The sequence below is a fragment of the Hemibagrus wyckioides genome, linkage group LG11 (assembly GCF_019097595.1).
Source record: "Hemibagrus wyckioides isolate EC202008001 linkage group LG11, SWU_Hwy_1.0, whole genome shotgun sequence".
NCBI lineage: Eukaryota > Metazoa > Chordata > Actinopteri > Siluriformes > Bagridae > Hemibagrus > Hemibagrus wyckioides.
The window spans coordinates 31,292,142-31,315,851 of record NC_080720.1 but is presented as its reverse complement, the minus strand read 5'-3'; the positions used below and the strand labels follow the sequence as shown (position 1 = coordinate 31,315,851).

The window sequence follows — 23,710 nt, the reverse complement described above, 5'->3', positions numbered from 1 at the left end:
TTGCTGAAATGGGAGACTAAAAGGATGTGACAGATGAGGCCAGAGAAATGGTTGGAATTCAGTTGTGTTATATGCTTTAAGATCTGTTGTATGGGTGGGTTAGAGTGAGATGGAGTGTGTGTATGTGTGTGTGTGTGTGTGTGTACAGAAGAGAAGCTTAAGAGCTTAGCTCCATGGGGCTGAATAATTGCTTTAGATCCTTAAATTTCATGCTGTGCTGGTGCTGGTATTAGTGCATTAAATAGCCTACTGAATGCGGTATTATCGGACAACACACACACACACACACACACGCACACACACACACACACTCTATTATGATAATGAAGGCTTAATGAGCCAAGCAAGAAATTGTTCATGTTAAATGAATGGGTGAAACATACAGTAAAGAATGTGGTCAGTGGAGGCAGGAAACTTTTATTGCTGGAAAAAAATATAGCGCAGTTATAGTAGACATTTTTAGGGTACACAAAATATACCATGATACACTATCTTGCTAAATGTTTTGGGACACCCCTCCAAACCATTGGATTCAGGTGTTGTTTTTCAGGGGTTGGGCTCGGGCCCTTAGTTCCAGTGAAAGGAACTCTTAATGCTTCAGCTTCATACCAAGACATTTTGGACAATTTCGTGCTTTGTGGGAACAGTTTGGGGATGACCCCTTCCTGTTCCAACATGACTGCACACCAGTGCACAAAGCAAGGTCCATAAAGACATGGATGAGTGAGTTTGGTGTGGAGGAACTTCACAGAGTCCTGACCTCAACCCCATAGAACACCTTTGGGATGAATTAGAGTGGAGACTGTGAGCCAGACCTTCTCATCCAACATCAGTGCCTGACCTCACAAATACACTTCTAGTGGAATGGTCAAAAATTCCCATAAGCACACTCCTAAACCTTGTGGAAAGCCTTCCCAGAAGAGTTGAAGCTGTTATAGCTGCAAAGTGCAGGACAACTCCATATTACATTCATGTGCAAGTAAAGACAGACGTCCCAGTTTTGGCCTGACTCACAGTCTCCACTCTAATTCATCCCAAAGGTGTTCTATGGGGTTGAGGTCAGGATTCTGTGCCACTCCTTTACTCACTCACTCTCTAATTGACTCACTCACGCCTTTACTCACTCACTCTGTAATTGACTCACTCACTCTGTAATTGACTCACTCACTCCTTTACTCAGTTCATTGTTCACTCACTCACTCACTCTCTAATTGATTCACTCACTCTCTCACTCACTCACTCACTCTCTCCTTTACTTATTCACTCACACACCCTCTAATTGACTCACTCACTCACTCTGAAATTGATTCACTCACTCCTTCACTCACTCACTCACTCTCTCCTTTACTTATTCACTCACACACCCTCTAATTGACTCACTCACTCACTCTGAAATTGATTCACTCACTCCTTCACTCACTCACTCACTCTCTCCTTTACTTATTCACTCACACACCCTCTAATTGACTCACTCACTCACTCTGAAATTGATTCACTCACTCCTTCACTCACTCACTCACTCTCTCCTTTACTTATTCACTCACACACCCTCTAATTGACTCACTCACTCACTCTGAAATTGACTCACTCACTCCTTCACTCACTTCATTGCTCACTCACTCACTCTCTAATTGACTCACTCATTTTCGAAATCCCTGTTCCAACGAAATTCCGATATTCCTTATAGTTTGTTTAAAGGAAAGCCACTAACACTCACTAACCATAATGTAAAGTCAAGCCAGAGTGCACTAACAAAACATATGAACCAATCAGGTACCTGCTTGTGTCAGTAACCACACCCACTCACCCACGCTCCGGCACATCACTCTCATTTTTCCGGGTCATTTCTTCCTTCAGGAGAACAAGAAAGGGCTTCCACCGGCAAGAGAAGCCCCCTGGACTGACCGACAGGAGCAAATCGACAACCCTTAAATATTTAATCAGGAGGCTTTATTTAGAACGGCAATATCCACAATAAGACAATGAAGCTCTCCTCTTACCGAGACTCACTTTCACCATCTGTGAGATTATCTTATCTGTTATACGAGACACGGGTCAGATGTCAAGGTCAAGACGGGCCACAAACGGGTCACCAGGTTCACAAAGGGTTAACATCGCCCAGATGATACTGTTCAAATCAAGGCTGAATAGAAAGATTGTTTGGATCAGAAGGTGAATAAGGTGTAATAATTCAATAAATAATTCATCACCTGTGATCCCTCTAATAAAATTCAACACACACACACACACACTGCTATAGTGAGGGTTCTAAAGGACACCGGTGGTATGACAGGTCAGATGAAGTGCACTAGAACAGAAAGAAAGGTCTCTATCTATTTCTTTCTCTCCTTACCCTCCTTCTCTCTCTCTCAAGCAAAGACACACACACACACACACACACACACTCTCTCTCAGAGAGTGTAGATGTCAGGCAGGCAGTAATAAGCACTCTGACTGACTGCAGGTTCCGAAATTAAACCCAGCTCAGGCAGCGTGGTGTGTGTGTGTGTGTGTGTGTGTGTGTGTGTGAGAGAGAGAGAGAGAGAGAGAGAGAGAGAGTATGTGTGGGGGTGTTTGTGTGCAGTTTCAATCTGCATCTAATCCATGGTTTCACTGTCAGCAGATACAGTACCTGCAGCGTCCTTTCATTCACTCAGCATGCTGAGTCAGTGTCACTCATTCAGTCACTCTTTCACTTAATAATTTACTCATTCACCGACTGACTCACTCACTCACTCACACACTCACCGACTCACTCACTCACCGACTCACTCACTCACACACTCACCGACTCACTCACTCACCGACTCACCGACTCACTCACTCACCGACTCACTCACTCACACACTCACTCACTCACACACTCACTCACTCACACACTCACCGACTCACTCACTCACCGACTCACTCACTCACTCACTCACTCACACACTCACCGACTCACTCACTCACCGACTCACACACTCACCGACTCACACACTCACCGACTGACTCACTCACTCACTCACTCACACACTCACCGACTCACTCACTCACCGACTCACCCACTCACCGACTCACCGACTCACCGACTCACCGACTCACTCACTCACTGACTCACTCACTCACCGACTCACTCACTCACACACTCACCGACTCACTCACTCACCGACTCACTCACTCACCGACTCACTCACTCACCGACTCACTCACTCACCGACTCACTCACTCACACACTCACTCACTCACACACTCACCGACTCACTCACTCACACACTCACCGACTCACTCACTCACACACTCACCGACTCACTCACTCACCGACTCACTCACTCACACACTCACCGACTCACTCACTCACACACTCACCGACTCACTCACTCACCGACTCACTCACTCACTCACACACTCACCGACTCACTCACTCACTCACTCACACACTCACCGACTCACTCACTCACCGACTCACTCACTCACCGACTCACTCACTCACCGACTCACTCACTCCCTCACTCACACACTCACTCACACACTCACCGACTCACTCACTCACTCACCGACTCACTCACTCACCGACTCACTCACTCACCGACTCACTCACTCACTCACTCACACACACACTCACTCACACACACACACACTCACTCACTCACACACACACTCACTCACTCACTCACTCACTCACAGACTCATTCACTCACAGACTCACTCACTCACTCACTCACTCACTCACTCACACACACACACACACTCACACTCACTCACACACTCACCGACTCACTCACTCACACACTCACACACACACTCACTCACTCACTCACTCACTCACACACTCACCGACTCACACACTCACACACTCACCGACTCACTCACTCACTCACCGACTCACTCACTCACCGACTCACTCACTCACCGACTCACTCACACACTCACCGACTCACTCACTCACCGACTCACTCACTCACCGACTCACTCACTCACACACTCACCGACTCACTCACTCACCGACTCACTCACTCACCGACTCACTCACTCACTCACCGACTCACTCACTCACTCACACACTCACCGACTCACTCACTCACTCACACACTCACTCACACACTCACTCACTCACTCACCGACTCACTCACACACTCACTCACTCACACACTCACCGACTCACTCACTCACACACTCACTCACTCACACACTCACCGACTCACTCACTCACTCACACACTCACTCACACACACACTCACTCACTCACTCACTCACACACTCACTCACACACTCACACACTCACTCACACACTCACACACACACTCACACACTCACTCACTCACTCACTCACTCACACACACACTCACACACTCACTCACTCACACACACACTCACACACTCACTCACACACTCACTCACTCACTCACTCACTCACTCACTCACTCACACACTCACTCACCGACTCACTCACACACTCACCGACTCACTCACTCACCGACTCACTCACACACTCACCGACTCACTCACTCACCGACTCACCGACTCACTCACTCACCGACTCACTCACTCACCGACTCACTCACTCACCGACTCACTCACTCACTCACACACTCACCGACTCACTCACACACTCACCGACTCACCGACTCACTCACACACTCACCGACTCACTCACACACTCACCGACTCACTCACTCACCGACTCACTCACTCACACACTCACTCACTCACACACTCACCGACTCACTCACTCACCGACTCACTCACTCACCGACTCACTCACTCACCGACTCACTCACTCACTCACTCACACACTCACTCACTCACTCACCGACTCACTCACTCACTCACCACCACTCACCGACCACTCCACCGACCACCGACTCATCACTCACTCACCACCTCACTCACCGACTCACTCACCACCACCGACTCCACTCACACACTCACACACCACCACCACTCACCACCACTCACCGACTCACTCACACACTCACCACTCCACTCACCACCACCACCACACACTCACTCACACCACTCACCACCACCACACACCACACTCACCACCACTCACCACTCACCGCCACTCACCACCACTCACCACTCACACTCACCACTCACTCACCACCGACCACTCCAACCACACTCACCTCACTCACTCACCGACCACTCACTCCACACTCACTCACCACCACTCACCACTCACCACTCACTCACTCACTCACACACTCACCGACTCACTCACACACTCACCGACTCACTCACTCACCGACTCACTCACACACCGACTCACTCACTCACACACTCACCGACCCACTCACTCACCGACCCCCTCACACACCGACTCACTCACTCACACACTCACCGACTCACTCACTCACCGACTCACTCACTCACCGACTCACTCACTCACTCACACACTCACCGACTCACTCACTCACTCACACACTCACACACTCACCGACTCACTCACTCACACACTCACCGACTCACTCACACACTCACTCACTCACACACTCACCGACTCACTCACTCACTCACACACTCACTCACACACACACTCACTCACTCACTCACACACTCACTCACTCACACACTCACCGACTCACTCACACACTCACCGACTCACTCACTCACCGACTCACTCACACACCGACTCACTCACTCACACACTCACCGACTCACTCACTCACCGACTCACTCACTCACCGACTCACTCACTCACTCACACACTCACCGACTCACTCACACACTCACCGACTCACTCACTCACCGACTCACTCACACACTCACCGACTCACTCACACACTCACCGACTCACTCACTCACCGACTCACTCACTCACCGACTCACTCACTCACCGACTCACTCACTCACCGACTCACTCACTCACCGACTCACTCACTCACCGACTCACACACTCACTCACTCACCGACTCACTCACTCACCGACTCACTCACTCACCGACTCACTCACTCACCAACTCACACACACACTCACACACACACACAATCACACACTCACACACTCACTCACTCACTCACTCACACACTCACACACACAATCACTCACTCACTCACCGACTCACTCACTCACCGACTCACTCACTCACCGACTCACTCACTCACCGACTCACACACACACTCACTCACTCACTCACACACTCACTCACTCACTCACTCACTCACTCACTCACACACTCACTCACTCACTCACCGACTCACTCACTCACTCACTCACCGACTCACTCACTCACTCACTCACCGACTCACTCACTCACCGACTCACTCACTCACCGACTCACTCACTCACCGACTCACTCACTCACTCACTCACCGACTCACTCACTCACTCACTCACTCACTCACCGACTCACTCACTCACTGACTCACTCACTCACAGACTCATTCACTCACACACTCACTCACACACACACACTCACACTCACTCACACACTCACTCACACACTCACACTCACACACTCACACACTCACCGACTCACTCACACACTCACCGACTCACTCACTCACCGACTCACTCACTCACACACTCACCGACTCACTCACTCACCGACTCACTCACTCACCGACTCACTCACTCACCGACTCACTCACCGACTCACTGACTCACTCACTGACTCACTGACTCACTCACTCACCGACTCACTCACTCACACACTCACCGACTCACTCACCGACTCACTCACTCACCGACTCACTCACACACTCACACACTCACCGACTCACTCACTCACTCACACACTCACACACTCACACACTCACCGACTCACTCACACACTCACCGACTCACCGACTCACTCACTCACCAACTCACTCACACACTCACCGACTCACTCACACACTCACCGACTCACTCACTCACACACTCACTCACACACTCACTCACACACTCACTCACACACTCACTCACTCACACACTCACTGACTCACACACTCACCGACTCACTCACTCACTCGCTCACCGACTCACTCACTCACTCGCTCACCGACTCACTCACTCACCGACTCACTCACTCACCGACTCACTCACACACTCACTCACTCACCGACTCACTCACTCACTGACTCACTCACACACCGACTCACTCACACACCGACTCACTCACACACTCACCGACTCACTCACTCACTCACACACTCACCGACTCACACACTCACCGACTCACACACTCACACACTCACTCACACACTCACTCATTCAGTAAGTAATTCACTCACTCACTCACCGACTCACTCACTCACCGACTCACTCACTCACACACATACTCACACACACACTCACACACACACTCACACACACACTCACACACACACTCACTCACTCACTCCCTCACACACTCATACACTCACACACACACTCACTCACACACACACTCACTCACACACACACTCACTCACACACTCACCGACTCACTCACTCACTCACTCCCTCACACACTCATACACTCACACACACACTCACTCACACACACACTCACTCACACACACACTCACTCACACACTCACCGACTCACTCACTCACTCACTCACTCACTCACACACACTCACTCACTCACCGACTCACTCACTCACCGACTCACTCACTCACCGACTCACTCACTCACTGACTCACTCACTCACCGACTCACTCACTCACCGACTCACTCACTCACTCACACACACACTCACCGACTCACTCACTCACACACACACTCACACACTCACCGACTCACTCACTCACACACTCACTCACACACACACTCACCGACTCACTCACTCACCGACTCACTCACTCACCGACTCACTCACTCACCGACTCACTCACTCACCGACTCACTCACTCACCGACTCACACACACACACTCACACACTCACCGACTCACTCACTCACTCACTCACACACACACTCACTCACACACACACACACTCACTCACTCACACACACACACTCACTCACTCACCGACTCACTCACACACTCACTCACCGACTCACTCACCGACTCACTCACTCACTCACTCACACACACACTCACCGACTCACTCACTCACACACACACACTCACTCACACACTCACCGACACACTCACACACACACACTCACTCACACACTCACCGACTCACTCACACACTCACCGACTCACTCACACACTCACCGACTCACTCACTCACTCACTCACACACTCACACACTCACACACTCACACACTCACACACTCACACACTCACACACTCACACACTCACTCACACACTCACTCACTCACTCACTCACCGACTCACTCACTCACCGACTCACTCACCGACTCACTGACTCACTCACTGACTCACTGACTCACTCACTCACCGACTCACTCACTCACACACTCACCGACTCACTCACCGACTCACTCACTCACCGACTCACTCACACACTCACACACTCACCGACTCACTCACTCACTCACACACTCACACACTCACACACTCACCGACTCACTCACACACTCACCGACTCACCGACTCACTCACTCACCAACTCACTCACACACTCACCGACTCACTCACACACTCACCGACTCACTCACTCACCAACTCACTCACACACTCACTCACACACTCACTCACACACTCACTCACTCACACACTCACTGACTCACACACTCACCGACTCACTCACTCACTCGCTCACCGACTCACTCACTCACTCGCTCACCGACTCACTCACTCACCGACTCACTCACTCACCGACTCACTCACACACTCACTCACTCACCGACTCACTCACTCACTGACTCACTCACACACCGACTCACTCACACACCGACTCACTCACACACTCACCGACTCACTCACTCACTCACACACTCACCGACTCACTCACTCACTCACACACTCACCGACTCACACACTCACCGACTCACACACTCACACACTCACTCACACACTCACTCATTCAGTAAGTAATTCACTCACTCACTCACCGACTCACTCACTCACCGACTCACTCACTCACACACACACTCACACACACACTCACACACACACTCACACACACACACACTCACACACACACTCACTCACTCACTCCCTCACACACTCATACACTCACACACACACTCACACACACACTCACTCACACACACACTCACACACACACTCACTCACTCACTGACTCACTCCCTCACACACTCATACACTCACACACACACACACTCACTCACACACACACTCACTCACTCACTCACTCACCGACTCACTCACTCACTCACTCACTCACTCACTCACTCACTCACTCACTCACTCACTCACTCACTCACCGACTCACTCACTCACCGACTCACTCACTCACCGACTCACTCACTCACCGACTCACTCACTCACCGACTCACTCACTCACTCACACACACACTCACCGACTCACTCACTCACACACACACTCACACACTCACCGACTCACTCACTCACACACTCACTCACACACTCACTCACACACACACTCACCGACTCACTCACTCACCGACTCACTCACTCACCGACTCACTCACTCACCGACTCACTCACTCACCGACTCACACACACACTCACACACTCACCGACTCACTCACTCACTCACTCACACACACACTCACTCACACACACACACACTCACTCACTCACACACACACACTCACTCACTCACCGACTCACTCACACACTCACTCACCGACTCACTCACCGACTCACTCACTCACTCACTCACACACACACTCACCGACTCACTCACTCACACACACACACTCACTCACACACTCACCGACACACTCACACACACACACTCACTCACACACTCACCGACTCACTCACACACTCACCGACTCACTCACACACTCACCGACTCACTCACTCACTCACTCACTCACACACTCACACACTCACTCACTCACACACTCACACACTCACTCACTCACACACTCACACACTCACTCACACACTCACTCATTCAGTAAGTAATTCACTCACTCAGTCATTCATTTATCAAACCTCATACTCTTTTACTCACTCAATTATTTAGTAATTCACTTATTTACTCACTCATTCCCTCACTCACTATCTAACTGACTCACTCCTTCAGTTACTCCTTTACTCACTCACTCTCTAATAGACTCACTCTCTTCTTTACTCACTCACTCCCTCTCTAATTGACTCATTCACTTACTCTCTCCTTTACTCACTCACTCCCTCTCTAATTGACTCACTCACACCTTCACTCACTCCTTTACTCACTCACTCACTCTCTCTCCATCACTCTGTGCCTGTCTCTTTCTGTCTTTTCTTGTGTCTTTCCTAGATCAGCTATAGATACGCTTTAGAAAACATTTTTCCCCCCTTAAAAACTACCATTTATTCAAATCATTACATTCAGGTATAGCTGTAAAAAAAGCCTTTGGATATTTAAAGTGCAGAAGTATGCTTTTCTGTATGTTTTCACAAAAAGTCAGGGACAGACCGATTCCCGGCGTTGAACCCCCGACACATTTGACAGCATTATTATCAGGGAACTGCTTATTCCGGTCACATCCCTGGAGCGAAGAGAAACCAGGAGCTGCTCGCTAGCTGAGTAATAAAGCACAGGGGACAGGTGGGTTAGGAGGAGCAGATGGATGGAGATTCCCTCCAACTGTGGATGAGGACCAGGGTCTCGCAGGCAGCTGCAGAGGCATTGTGTCTCATCATAGCCTGAGTCCTATGAACTGTTAGCGTTAGCTAAAGACTGAAAACGCTCTGTTGATGTGGGAGCTTTGTTTGTGCTGGGGCAGATCGCTGCAGCGTTACTGTTGTGTTAACAGTTTATTTGCGCAGCATGTGTCTCGAAATGGAAGAAAAAGAGAAAGAGAAAGAGAGCGAGAGAGAGAGAGAGAGAGAGAGAGAGAGAGAAACTGAACTATGGAGCTTCTTTCAAGTTTACACCTGCCAAGAGCAGCACACGAGCTATAAATACATTCCTTTCTGAGTCACCAGTTAACACACACACACACACACACACACACACACGCTGTCTCTTGCGCTTTCTCTCTCTCTCTGAGGACACTGTGGACTCCTCGGGGAGGAGGTGGCACTACCCACAGGGCCAGAGACAGAGAAGTTCTCCCTGGGTTACATTATGTTCTCATCTCAGACTTTCTGTAGCTGATTTCAGCGCCGCGGCTTTTTGCTGATCGCTGAACGCTACTCAAAACGTCACTGTTTACCAGCTAGAGTTTAGTCGAAAAATGACCGTGAAAAAGTTGCCGGGAATAGTGTAATGATTTATATGTGATGCAACATAGGATACTGATTAAAGTATCTAGTATTGTGTTGATTGTGAATGTTTAGTGGATATTTTAGCGTTGGCTACAACTGACGCTTGTGGGCGTGGCCTGTCCAGCCTTTCTTTTCAATGAGAAACTGTAGAAGGCACAGAAGAGAGCACAACATGGCCGAATTCCCGAATCTTGGAAAAAAACCCCCAGCACGGGTCAGACAGTAATTCTGGACATAACGCTAACATGCTCTTTTTTCCTAATAGATTATGGTTTCTATAGCAACGGCTCATACACGAGGACTTGTAAGGCACGCAATCTCATAGTAATAATACAGAAAAACATGTTGTTTGTTGATGTAGCAAAGGACTGGTGAGTGAACTGTTTATTGTAGATACTGTATAATGTGGGAACTAACCTGACTCGCAGACATTCCATAAGATTAAATCTTCCAGAACATGACGCTAAAGGAAAATAATACTATGAGGACAGTTAGCGGTACTCTCTGTGCTCCATACTGTATCACGACGACAGCCTCGGTCTGGTGTGTGTTATTCCTTGCACACACACACACACACACACACACACACACATCACTTTTGTCTGAAACATTTAAGTTACTTTCCCTTGTTGTCATGTTAGCAAGAAACCAGGAAGAGTAAATCATCTGAAGATGGAAAACTAAAGACTTTACGGTGTTGCTTATGACGGAGACTCCTTCCAGAAACTTCCAGATATGAAGGTGAAAGTAAAGTGAACAGGAAAGCTAATGAAAGTGCAAAGGAAACTGTGAATGTGAGCAATTACACATGTGCTAAATATACAAATAATGAATTATTGAGTTAGACAGTGTCAGGAGAAGACCTTTTGCTAAATTAAAGTAAATTGCTAAACACACACACACACACACATATACACACACACACACAAATGCTAAAGTGCTAAATTACATGCACCAGCTCTTCACACCTGCTAAGCACATTAGAAAATGGCATTTTTATGACCCGGTCCTCACACACGCTTCTTTGGGCTCTCGGTGCGAACGGCGATGTCACAGCTGTGTGTAGCCTTTCAGCCAATCACACGTCACGACGGGCGACCTGCCGAGCAGCCGAGCAGCCTGCTAACCGGCGGCTTAATTTGCTTGTGAATAAAGCTCATTAATCATGCAAACAGGTTGTCAGGCTGCATGACCTGGATACAGTGTCAGATTTGTTATAGTATCCGGGATCTCCCTCGTTCACACTTTTTTATTCAGAAGCAAACAGGATTCAGGTTGTGTTCAGAGAAACGGGTTTGCAGACCTTAAGCGCAAACGCTGAGAAAAGGGTTTTATCATCATCATCATCGTCATCATCATCGTGTGCCTAGTAAAATGGAGGCGGATACGATTCTGTTCAGGGGACAAAAGCCATGATTAGTAATTCTCTCATTTAAAGCACATGCACTATTCAGTACGACACCGTTCTCAGGCTCGGCATAAAGCAGAGCCACACTGTGAATAACTAAGATTATAACATTTCCTGGTAATGGAAGGTAATTGCGTTGCTGTTGAACGGTGTGAGCTTTTGGCCAGCAGTTGGGAAATAACAGCGCTCTCTGCAGTACTATAAATTCTAAATAAAGAACAGTGTATATGTGCCAATCATCTGTGGAGCAAAATACCAATTAAGATATGTGTGTGTGTGTGTGTGTGTGTGCACGTGCATGCTCCTATCTGTTTACAAGCAGACTCTTTGGTGTAGCAAAAGGGCAGCAAACGGGGGACCAACACAATATTAGGCAGGTGGTCATAATGTAATGCCTGATCGTGTATATATTGTGTATAATATGCGATGGTCCTCTTGTTCAGCCTATTGACCATATTATCGCCTTATGGCTAAGAGGACTGTGAAAGAAGTGGGTGTGGCCAGAAATATGCCACACGTGTTGTTTACATGTAAACAGAAGTTGTGAATCGCTGTAGCTGCTAGTTGCTAGCATTAGGATTTAGCTCTTAAACTACTAAATAGTTCAAGAAAACTGAGGAACTTTGATTACAGGTCAGGATTGTAATAAAATTCCATAAACTTCAAGTGCATGTGATCTGTAGTGAAAAGCAGCGGAGTTTTTGTACAGTTTAGCTGCGCGGATACACAGCGTGCTACATCATTTTCTAATCTAAACCCCTGTTACGTTTTGCAAGCTGAGACTTTCATGGCTTTATCTGCTTGACAGCACAGAAGACACATCAGAAGCACTTCGAAACAACAACACGGTGTTTCTTCATTTCATGTTTTCATGTACAGACCTTCCACGAGTGGAAGTCTAGCGCAGTGTTATCTGTTTTGATGCTCTGCTCAGGACACAGAAGGAAGATAACACCAGCTGCTAAGGTCTGTTTAGGACAAGAAAATGGGATAAACTTTTTAAAGCTGCAGATGCTACGTTTTCTGACAGGCACTGATCACTTGATATCTGACCGATACGTCGGCTGACCGTCTCTGGGAGCTAACACTTCCATTGTTTTTGTGACATATAGGAAGAAACACTAGCTTAGCAATTACTTTTTTAAATTTCGGGGAGAAGATCGGGGTTCAAGCCCCAACACTGACAAGCTGCTACCATTGAGTCCCCCACCCCCACCTGCTCAGGGCGCTCCATCCTGCTCTCTGACCCCAACCCCCAGGGATGGGATATGTGAATAGCAATTACTTTTTGAAATTTCCTTTTGCATTATGTTTTATTTTGTTATTAGGTTCGCAGGGTGGAAGGTAAGGTGTGTTTGGAAGGCACGATGGAAAGCCTGGTGATTTCTCTGGACCACTGAGAATTGAGAGGTTTGTAAATAGCAGAGAGTCCTTGGAGAAGTAGTTAGAAGGTGTGAGGAGTGCCTCAGGGTGGAGTGCTAGGTGCACTGGATGTACTGAGCGCACTGCTGTGTAAGTTGAGCATCTGATACAAATCAATGGAGTCTCCAGTCTGGGGATATTTTTCTTCATATTTATTTTAAAAGCCGGCAGCCTTTTCAAGCCAAACAGAGGCTTGAGTGGTATTTACAGAAGGAGACTGAAAAGCCCGTAGGTTTGTTTCTGAGAGGTGCTCGGGTGCAGCTGAGGAATTATTTTAAGCGGATGAGGTGCCTCACAGTGTCGTACCGCACGAAGATCTCGTAGCAGCTTCAGACGCTCAACTTCGCTAAATCACGCCTCTGATATCTCGTGTACGCGTTTCTAGCCACAAGCTTCAGACTAGCTCTTCACAAACTCATTGGATCTCCATGATTCGGTCAATGCACACGTCTGTGTGTTCAGAACTTCTGAACTCTGCCACAGCGAATCTTTAATAAACATATTGTTCCATTTTATCTTAAACTTTAACATTTTTCTAGACATCAACGTATCACGCTATTAATAACGTACACCATGTAACCTGTACACCCTGATACATATCATGCATCCTAGTATAATATGCTATGAACTAGTTGTGCTTCTCCTACTTGGTTGTAGTCAATAAAAAACCCAATATTCCAGCAGATAAAATATATTTCCGAGCATGCTTGACGATATTGTCACTAGCCATCTGTTTTGTTTGGGAGGCAGCAGCCCAGGCACACAGCACTTCTGGTTAGCATTTGCATGGGTATAAAAGATAAAGGCTGTCACTTTTGGAAGGCAGCAGAAGACAGCTGTCATCCTGGGTACCTTATTTGGGCCTAATTTGAGCACATCGCATGTATCTTTCTCGACTGATACAATCCTATAATCCTGTTTGAGTAGACCGGGCTCCTGTGAGAACATGACAGACATGCTTACTGAGAAATCTTCCATGTGATATCTGCTCCGGATCCTGCGCTAGCTTAAATGGCACCAGTGACACAGTGGTTCTGATATAAAAAAAAAATTAGTTCTTTAAACTGTTTAAGTAATAATCATGATGGACAATATGTATATCGGGACGTGTCTGGCTGCGTATTTTTGGTACAAATGTTGAACAAATGGTAGCTCAAGTGGTTAAAGCGCTGGCTTGTTGACGGGAAGATTCCCCCAATACTGCCAAGTTGCCACCGTTGAACCCTTGAGCAAGGCCCCCATACCCCACCCTGCTCCAGAGGTGCTGTATCATGGCTAAACATTGTGTACGGAACACAGAAGGTCTTCCTATCCAGAAACTTTTAACATTAATTTGCGAAAGCTCTGTGTTTTGGTCTTAAACCTGCCGTTTTGCCTGGTTCTTGGTTTAGAGCCGATCTTAGCCACAGGGATACGTCAGCTCTACTGTAGCGCAGTAGCGTTTCCCAGAGGGATGAGTCCTGGGCTCTCTCCGTTTACTTCCTTAACTTACCCACTCCCCTTGGGTGCTATTATGCAGTGTCACACATTAACATCAGCATGAAATCTAACACGTTCCTGCCATCGCCTGTCAGAATATCATATATTTATGACATAAAACTCTGGACGAACATCAAACTCCAGCCATAAAAGTCCACATTTTAGTAATTGGCACATCGTCGGCATGTCCGGACGTTTCCATAAAGATTTAAAGGATGGTCATCAAAACCATCCCTGTAGAGTGGAAATCTCTTCTGGGCTGCTCTTCCATTTTCTCTTTCATAGCTGCACTAAAACCCTTTATTTGTTCTTCTTAGGTGGCTTTCACATCACACGTGGCAGACATCCAGCTGGATGGATCATATTTTGTGCGGATATTAAAAAAAACAAAAAAACAAAACAGTAGCTCATGCAACACACAGACACACACACAAAAACACACACACACACACACACACACACTCTCACCAGTCCTCATCAGTTAAGCCGAGCTTGCTATGCTATGTAAATGTGATTGATTATTACCAGCAATGCAGATGAAATAAAATTGGTGTCACTGGCAAATAAGAGTCTGTTTGCTTTTGCTGTAGCTTTAGAAACAAAATCCAGAGCATTTGACCCGCTCGCGTGACTCAACTGCATGCAGACGTGGTTAACGTGGCAAAGTCACGTCACAAAAAGGGCAAATATTACCAAAATACACACGTTATATTTAGCTACAATGCAACATCCGGAATACTGGGACTCGTTTTCCCTAATACATGCTCGCTAGCAAGATTTGGTGCCATCCGATCGTTCGTGAGGGTTAAAAAAAAAGAGCTATTGGCGTCTTTCTGCGCTTTTCTAGAAAAGTTTTCTCTCTCTCTTTTTTTGTTTTTTTTTAACTTTGGAAGCTCCGCAGTGACCGAACGAAACGGCTGCGCCAGCACTTTTTTTTAAGAGTGACCACATTCTGCGCACCTTGCGGCCACTCCTCCCATAGGAGTACATTTATAACGGAGCGAAGGACAAAATAAAAAAACATGAAAATCACCATTCTTGTCCCTCAATTGTTATTTTACATTTTCATATCAGCGTCTATAAGTTGTGTGTTTTCCTTTCTGAAGTAAAGTTGTCTGGTTTCAGCTTGAGAAAGGTGAAGATTAGGTGAACATTCTTCAAAAAATCCATGACCTCCAGAACATGATCAGTTCATAGAGTGACTCAAATATGGCCGCATCCATCACCGAATTCGAGCAATAAGCAATTCATATCAATATAGTGACATTAAACAGTACACAGCCTGTTGGGACGACAGGGAAAATAATGTCGGATTAGAGCAGATGGCACACGTCCCTTCCTCATTCATCAGCTCCCTACTTTCCGCACCTGATTATGGCATGGGTCCATTCATTCGAGCGCTGACTCATGAGCCGTGGCCGTCTGGGTGAAGCCGGTGTTGGCATGGCCCTGGCCTGACCTTCAGCCTCCGCTGTGCCACCTGACACCCTCGACGCTGACGGACACGTGTTAATTACCACAGGTGTGACTTTCCATAACACGCACGGACTCTGCTTTATGGGTATGCGCATATACTTAGACACACGTGCATGGCAGAGGAGCTTTTTATTTAGACCCTGGCTCGGGTCACGCTGCTTTTCTTACACAATCCTCTCTATTCTCATTTGTCCGAAACATGCGATCGCTTCGAGGTCATCTCCGGGAGCTTTAAAATTCCCCTCCTGTGCGTGCTGTCGTGTTGTCAAATGGAGATAAGGGACGGAGATAAGGTGGCTGAGCCGGGACAAACGCTTCTGCCTAACTACGATCCATCCGTCTCTATCGATCCGTCTGTTTTTCTCTGGCTGCAGAATTTAAAGGACGCAGCGTTATGCGTTACTTTACTGCTCATATTCCTTACTTACACATATACTGTACTTATAGTAGGACAGTGACACAGAAGCAGAGGACAAAAACTTGCTCTCTGTATCACCCTCATTGTTTTTATTTCTTTAAAGAATTTCCTTCGGGGTAAAAAATTTTTTTATCTTATCTTATCTTATCTTATCTTATCTTAAAGAATACCTAAAAGAATATGTGAATTGCTCACACCAGCTATGACAATGTATGTTAATGATTTTAACATTATTATATCTAAGATATTACATAACACTTTAGTCACTTAAGTCTATTCCCATATTTATCAAACATGTTTCTCCTTATTTTCTACATCGCTACAAAGACATAGATCAAAAATATAGATATAAATTCTGCTTTAGTAAAATATTCCAATATTTTCTCCAAGCATTAACGTTCTTTCCTTACTGCTGCAGTGTTATAGGTCATCTTTAATGTCTAAATAAAAATAAAAAGATCACTCTGAGGATTTTTTAGACCACTAAAGCGTCTTTAATAAAGAAGATATATAGTCTTTTATGTACAGTCTCTATTTATTTTAAACCACATAGGGAAGTGGGGCCAAACCTCAAAAGTGTGGATCATACAGGTCTTTCAGATCTTGTCTAAACACGTTTCTGAAAAATCCAAACCCAAACAGTTGGCAGATTCACGTGCGCATGAAGCCCCCTTGCACTCACCATCCTTGCGGTGGTAGGTGATCTCCACTTTCCTCTCCTCCGAGCCGAGCAGGGCCTGCGCTATCTGTGCCACGGCGTGCCGCTTGGTCAGCTGGCCGTGCAGGAAGTCGCACGTGCACGGCTTCTGCATGATGTCTGGCCGTGAGAAGCCCGTCATTTCGCAGAAGCCGTCGTTGCAGAAGATGATGGCGCAGTTTTGCACCCGGGCATTTGCTATCACGAACTTCTTATCTGTGGAGAGGCAGACAGGAAAGAAAAAAAGAAAGGTGTTAATAGTGGAATGAAGACTCATTAACACCATCTGACAAGATCCTGAACCCTATTAACCCTACACATTAATGCCTGGGTCCATATTCCAGCACCTGGTATATGTTTAATCGTGGAGATATTATATATATATATATGTATATATAAATCAGTATAAATCTATATAAATCTATGGAAATAAGTATGGTAAGTATGGCTTTCAGGCAGCCTTAGACACTCAACCTCATTATTTATTTTGTATAAAATTTTTTAAATAAAGTGCAAATGAATGCACCATGGCATCATATTGGAGTTTTAACAATATAACTGAAATAATAAATAAATAAATAAATAAATAAATAAATAAATAAATAAATAAATAAATAAATAAATAAATAAATAAATAGATTAATGAATAGGTTAATAGTATTTGTCTTTGGTAATATTTAGCTAATATTTAATACACAGAAAAATATGTAAACATGAATTCTTCATGAATTAAATAAACAAAAAATGGCATCAATATCATCCTATTAAAGATACAGAGACTGATCATGAAGCATCTCAGCTCTCTCCTGGTTGGATTTGAGTCTGTTTTGAATGCATTTAATTCTGAATAGGATAACTTTCCTCAGACTCCAGATGCAGGTGTGAACACAATGGCGTTTGTTTTGTTTTTATAAACCATTAATCAACATTCAATTCATTATTTTGCATCCGTTAATAAACCAGAACACCACGAGCTAGCTAATTATCAGTCAAATTAGGTCACGTGCATGCAGATTATGCAAACAAAAGGAAAGCAATAACATGAAATGTGCAGATTGCTGACTGGTCAGTATTTTAGAGCTAGAGTAATTGTTTTTGCGCGCCAGGGAATGCGGGCGGCTTTTTTTGCGTTATTGCGCGTGGCTACGTTTGTAAACAGTAAAATGAATCGAAACAGCAGTCAATATTCCAACAGAACAGCGTGACAGAGTAAAGCATGTGGATGCAAGCGTGTGAAAGGGTCAGATGAATAAAACTAGCCTTATAAAGCCACAGATTGACTTTCACCGGAAAATATGACACACACTATTTCTTAAACGACTCCGTAAATCACAACACAGGATTGGAGGTCATCTGTGCAGCGCGTGACACCGACTGAGTGACAAAAACTGCTCGGTAAAGGAAACATGGCATGACACTTACTCTGACCCTCGAATTTACGGATAATGATCCCCAGGAAGGTGTTTTGCGGCGCGACGTGACCCCGCCGCACCGGCATGATGATCGCGTGCGAAATCCAAAAGGAAGCCAAACGAGGCTCTCTGTGTGTGTGTGTGTGTGTGTATGTGTCTGTAAGTGTGTGTGTGTGTGTATGTGTCTGTAAGTGTGTGTGTGTGTGTTACGAGCGACGGCGCGCGGACGCACGAGGACCTCCGTCACAAGTCGTCATTCCGGCGGAATTTCGTGTGTGTCCTTTGTGCGCGCGTCTCCGATTTTTTTTTTCTTTTTTTCACGGCTCGTCTTTCCCGCGTGTCTTCGTCGTTCGTACGCAAGAAACCGGGGCAGCACGCAGCCGTGAGTGCGGGCGCGTTGGCGCGCACATCACCGAGCGAAGGGCGCGCGTGGAAGAGGCGAAACGGCGTATGCACCGCATGTCAAACCCGCACGTCCCGCTCATAGCACCGACGCGCGCAGGACTGATCAGCACGGCAGTGGATGTAGCCGCGCGCGCGCGCGAGTCAGCAGCTGACAACCAGTGACGTCGGTCCGCTGTACGGTCGTGCGCGAGGAAACGGTATCTGAGACAACAGCGTCCAACAGCCTGGAGCACGTGGGCCTTTTCTCTTTTTTTGCTCTCTCTCTCTCTCTCTCTCTCTCTCTCTCTCTCTCTCTCTCACTCCAACCTTCGGGCGTATCAGTGACACGCCGAGAGGACGGATGTAGTTAAACGAATTAGTCCGGTCGGATATATTAGTATATCGGTATATAACGGTATAGCTCTAAGCGTCCACTGAATTGGTATTAAACGAGTTGGAGAAATTCGTGAGAAACAAGTTTCTATAATTAACTCAAAGACGCAAAATTGGATTTTTTAAGTGCACGCGCAATGCACTCATGCAATCATGAGACAATACAACACCAAGCCCTGGGGAGAATGTTCTGGTCAATAAGTCGTTGACTGGAAGATCGTGGTTCGGGCCCCAGCACTTCCAAGCTGCCAGTGTTTGGCCCTTGAGCAAGGCCCCTGCCCCACCCTGCTCCATGCATCATGGCTGACCCTGCGGTCTGACCCCAACCCCCAAGGATGGGATATGTGAAGAAAGAATTTCACTGTGCAGTGATAAATAAAGACAACTTAAAAATGTCCTTATTCATTCAGGGCTTTATCCGAGGTCAGGGTGGCAGAGGAACCGGAGACAATCCCAGGTACTCTGGTGGGAATACACGCTGAACAGTCCGAAATCCGAGCTCGAGATCGAACCGTGGACCCCTGAGCTGAAGGCTGTGGTTTTTAAATTAGATTGTGGCAATTAGATTTTATGAACTGTCCCTTAAAGCACTTATTATACAGTATGGCATGGTTCGATCCTGAGCTCATGTGGAGTTTCATTTCCTGCAGGTTCTCTGATTTCATATAATCTACAAAAACATGCTGGTCGGTCAATCAGCTAGGCTCAATTAGCCCTAAATGTTAATGAGTGATGGATTCAGTGTGTATTCCCACCACACTCCCAGTGCCCCTGGGATTAAGCCCCGTATCCACTGTGACCCTGACCAGGATAAACTGCTTACTAAAGATGATGAACTTTCTGACTAGTCACTGGATCCACAAGGAAAGTGCTAAAAGTGCTGTCTAATGGTTCCGGGTTCCACAGGAATTCTAAAGAAAGGAAGCTGTCCTACATAGAACCCTTTAAGTTTTCCCCGAGGGGATAAACCAATGACCTCATTAAGGATCTGGATTTTTCTTTCTTTCTTTCTTTCTTTCTTTCTTTCTTTCTTTCTTTCTTTCTTTCTTTCTTTCTTTCTTTCTTTCTAAGAGTCTTCATAAATAATGCAATATAGTTGAAAAATTATAAATGATGATAAATACAGCATTGTTATAAAAAGTGCCCCCGATGCAAGAGCAGTAGTTTCAGTAACTTCGCTGACCTCTGGAAGAATTTATTTCTAAGTCAGAATAGTTTTGGGTTACTCAGGGATTTTAAGGTCTAGCCGTAATAGGAAGGGTTACTTGGAAATGCTTTGCTGCTCACCTGAGGGACGGTTCTGCTGAAGGCTGGAAAATCTTCTGCCATTTAAAGACACACCCACGAGGACGTGAATAAAAGTGAATCGGTTCGAAATGAAAACGTAATACTGGTTTTAGAATAAGATATGGACACATAGATGGGAATAAAAACTGTCCGAAATGCTGATTTAGCAATCCAAAACTTTTGTGGAATACTGAAGACTCATGTGAGACTTTTTATTCAATACATTATTTAATAAACCAAAATAAAGAGCTGTGTGTTTAAATGTGAAAGCCACGCCCAAAAAATCTGACCCTTCCTAATGATTTACTCTGAATGATCTGACCATATAATCCCATGTCATTAGATTCTGATGTCTAAAGGCAAAGGCAATTATTTTTTAATGACCATATCAGTGCCTCCATCTAGTGGTGTTAGAGAGCTGTGCAGATTTTTTTGTTTACAATTATGAACAGGCATTTTTCAATAAAATTTGCTTTTTAAGAAGTCCTCATGAAACCAGTTCAAGCAAAGAATTCAGTTCCGATTGGTCCATTGGTTTGTGGCCCTTTCCTTCCTGTTTTTTTTTCTGACAGAAATTGTTACGATTCTGGGAAAATTTTAAGCTATGAAATATTTACACAATAAACAAATAAACAAACAAACAAACAAATAAATAACATATATTTATCAATTTAATGCCAAAATTATGTCATTGTGAACCTGTCAAAATGTTTCCTTATTTAAATAAAAGTAATTCACTTCATTACCAGAGTCATGTACGTTTGTTTTCTAACCAAAAATGCCACGAGTTCATACCGAAAGAGTCGACTCTCAGATTCCTGAGTCGGTTCCTCATAGCCAGTGTTATAGTCTATCGCGAACATTCGGCTCTTTGTGAATCGATTCGCATCAGTAAAGATCCGTTTTGATGAACGACGAGAAATAATGGTTGAAATTGTAATGAAATGTAAATACAACATGGCGGAAAAGCCTACATGCTTAATATAACAATAACCTATTAGCTAAAAAACTAATAATAAAAATATCTATTTACTTTCAAAAATTGAGTTAAATATTTATACTGAATGGAAGGTGTAAATATACACTGTAGTGCCAAAAGTTTTGGGACACACCCCTGAATCGTTTTAAGTTCAGGTGTTGTTTTTCAGGGGTTGGGCTTGGCGTCTTAGTTCCAGTGAAAGGAACTCTTAATGCTTCAGCTTCATACCAAGACATTTTTTGGGGATGACCCCTTCCTGTTCCAACATGACTGCCCACCAGTGCACAAAGCAAGGTCCATAAAGACATGGATGAGTGAGTTTGGTGTGGAGGAACTTGACTGTCCTGCACAGAATCCTGAACTCAACCCCATAGAACACCTTTGGGATGAATTAGAGTGGAGACTGTGAGTCAGACCAAAACTGGGACGTCTGCCTTTACATGCACGTGAATGTAATATGGAGTTGTCTCGGCCCCTTTGCAGCTATAACAACTTCAACTCTTCTGGGAAGGCTTTCCACAAGGTTTAGGAGTGTGCTTATGGGAATTTCTGACCGTTCCTCTAGAAGTGCATTTGTGAGGTCAGGCGCTGATGTTGGACGAGAAGTCCATCAGGTCTAGCTCACAGTCTCCGCTCTAATTTCATGTAAACATGTAAACAAAGTGGATGCTTTGGAAGCTGATCTGTTTAAGCAGAGGTCATGAAAGTAGACAAAGATATCCATGAACTGTAGAATTTTGTTCTAAAATAAGTATCATATATCACCGAGGATCACGTGTAGGTTATGAATATTAATAAGGAGGTGGATTTTCCTGTTAAGCAGCAAACATTTTCTTGTTTAGAATTATACACCACTGGACTCTGAGCTAAATGAATGTGACTAGATATGTCTATAAATATATGTGTTCAGCAAAGAAAAGTACCAAAACATGGAGTGTTGATTTTATTCTCACTTCAAATCAACAGCAGAAACGTCTTCAGAACCCCCTGAGATATCACCGTCATGTTGGAGAGGTTCTTCAGACTGAAGGATTTAAAATAATCATGAAGCAGACCGTTTATTTATTTATATGTGTTTGCTATTTTAATAGAAAGGGAAAAAAAAAATGTGCCAAGAATGGCCGTCTGCCGAGGCTTG

The 23,710-nt window shown here is 45.7% G+C and overlaps 1 protein-coding gene across 5 annotated transcripts in view; it reads right to left on the bottom strand.

Moving 5' to 3' along the window:
• The window catches only part of kcnh7 (potassium channel, voltage gated eag related subfamily H, member 7), a 52,873-nt gene extending 32,763 nt beyond the window's left edge, over positions 1-20,110 (bottom strand). For 3 of the 5 annotated variants that reach the window (XM_058402913.1, XM_058402912.1, XM_058402914.1), the window contains exons 1-2: positions 19,540-20,109; positions 18,103-18,333 (exon numbers count right to left, since the gene is read on the bottom strand). In XM_058402913.1, coding sequence (XP_058258896.1) covers positions 18,103-18,333; positions 19,540-19,615 — 307 coding nt within the window. In that variant the 5' untranslated portion in view covers positions 19,616-20,109. Of the gene's footprint in view, positions 1-18,102; positions 18,334-19,539 lie in introns of all 5 variants that reach the window. The other 2 variants (XM_058402910.1, XM_058402911.1) reach the window with 1 other exon arrangement.
• Between the last annotated feature and the right edge of the window lie 3,600 nt (positions 20,111-23,710).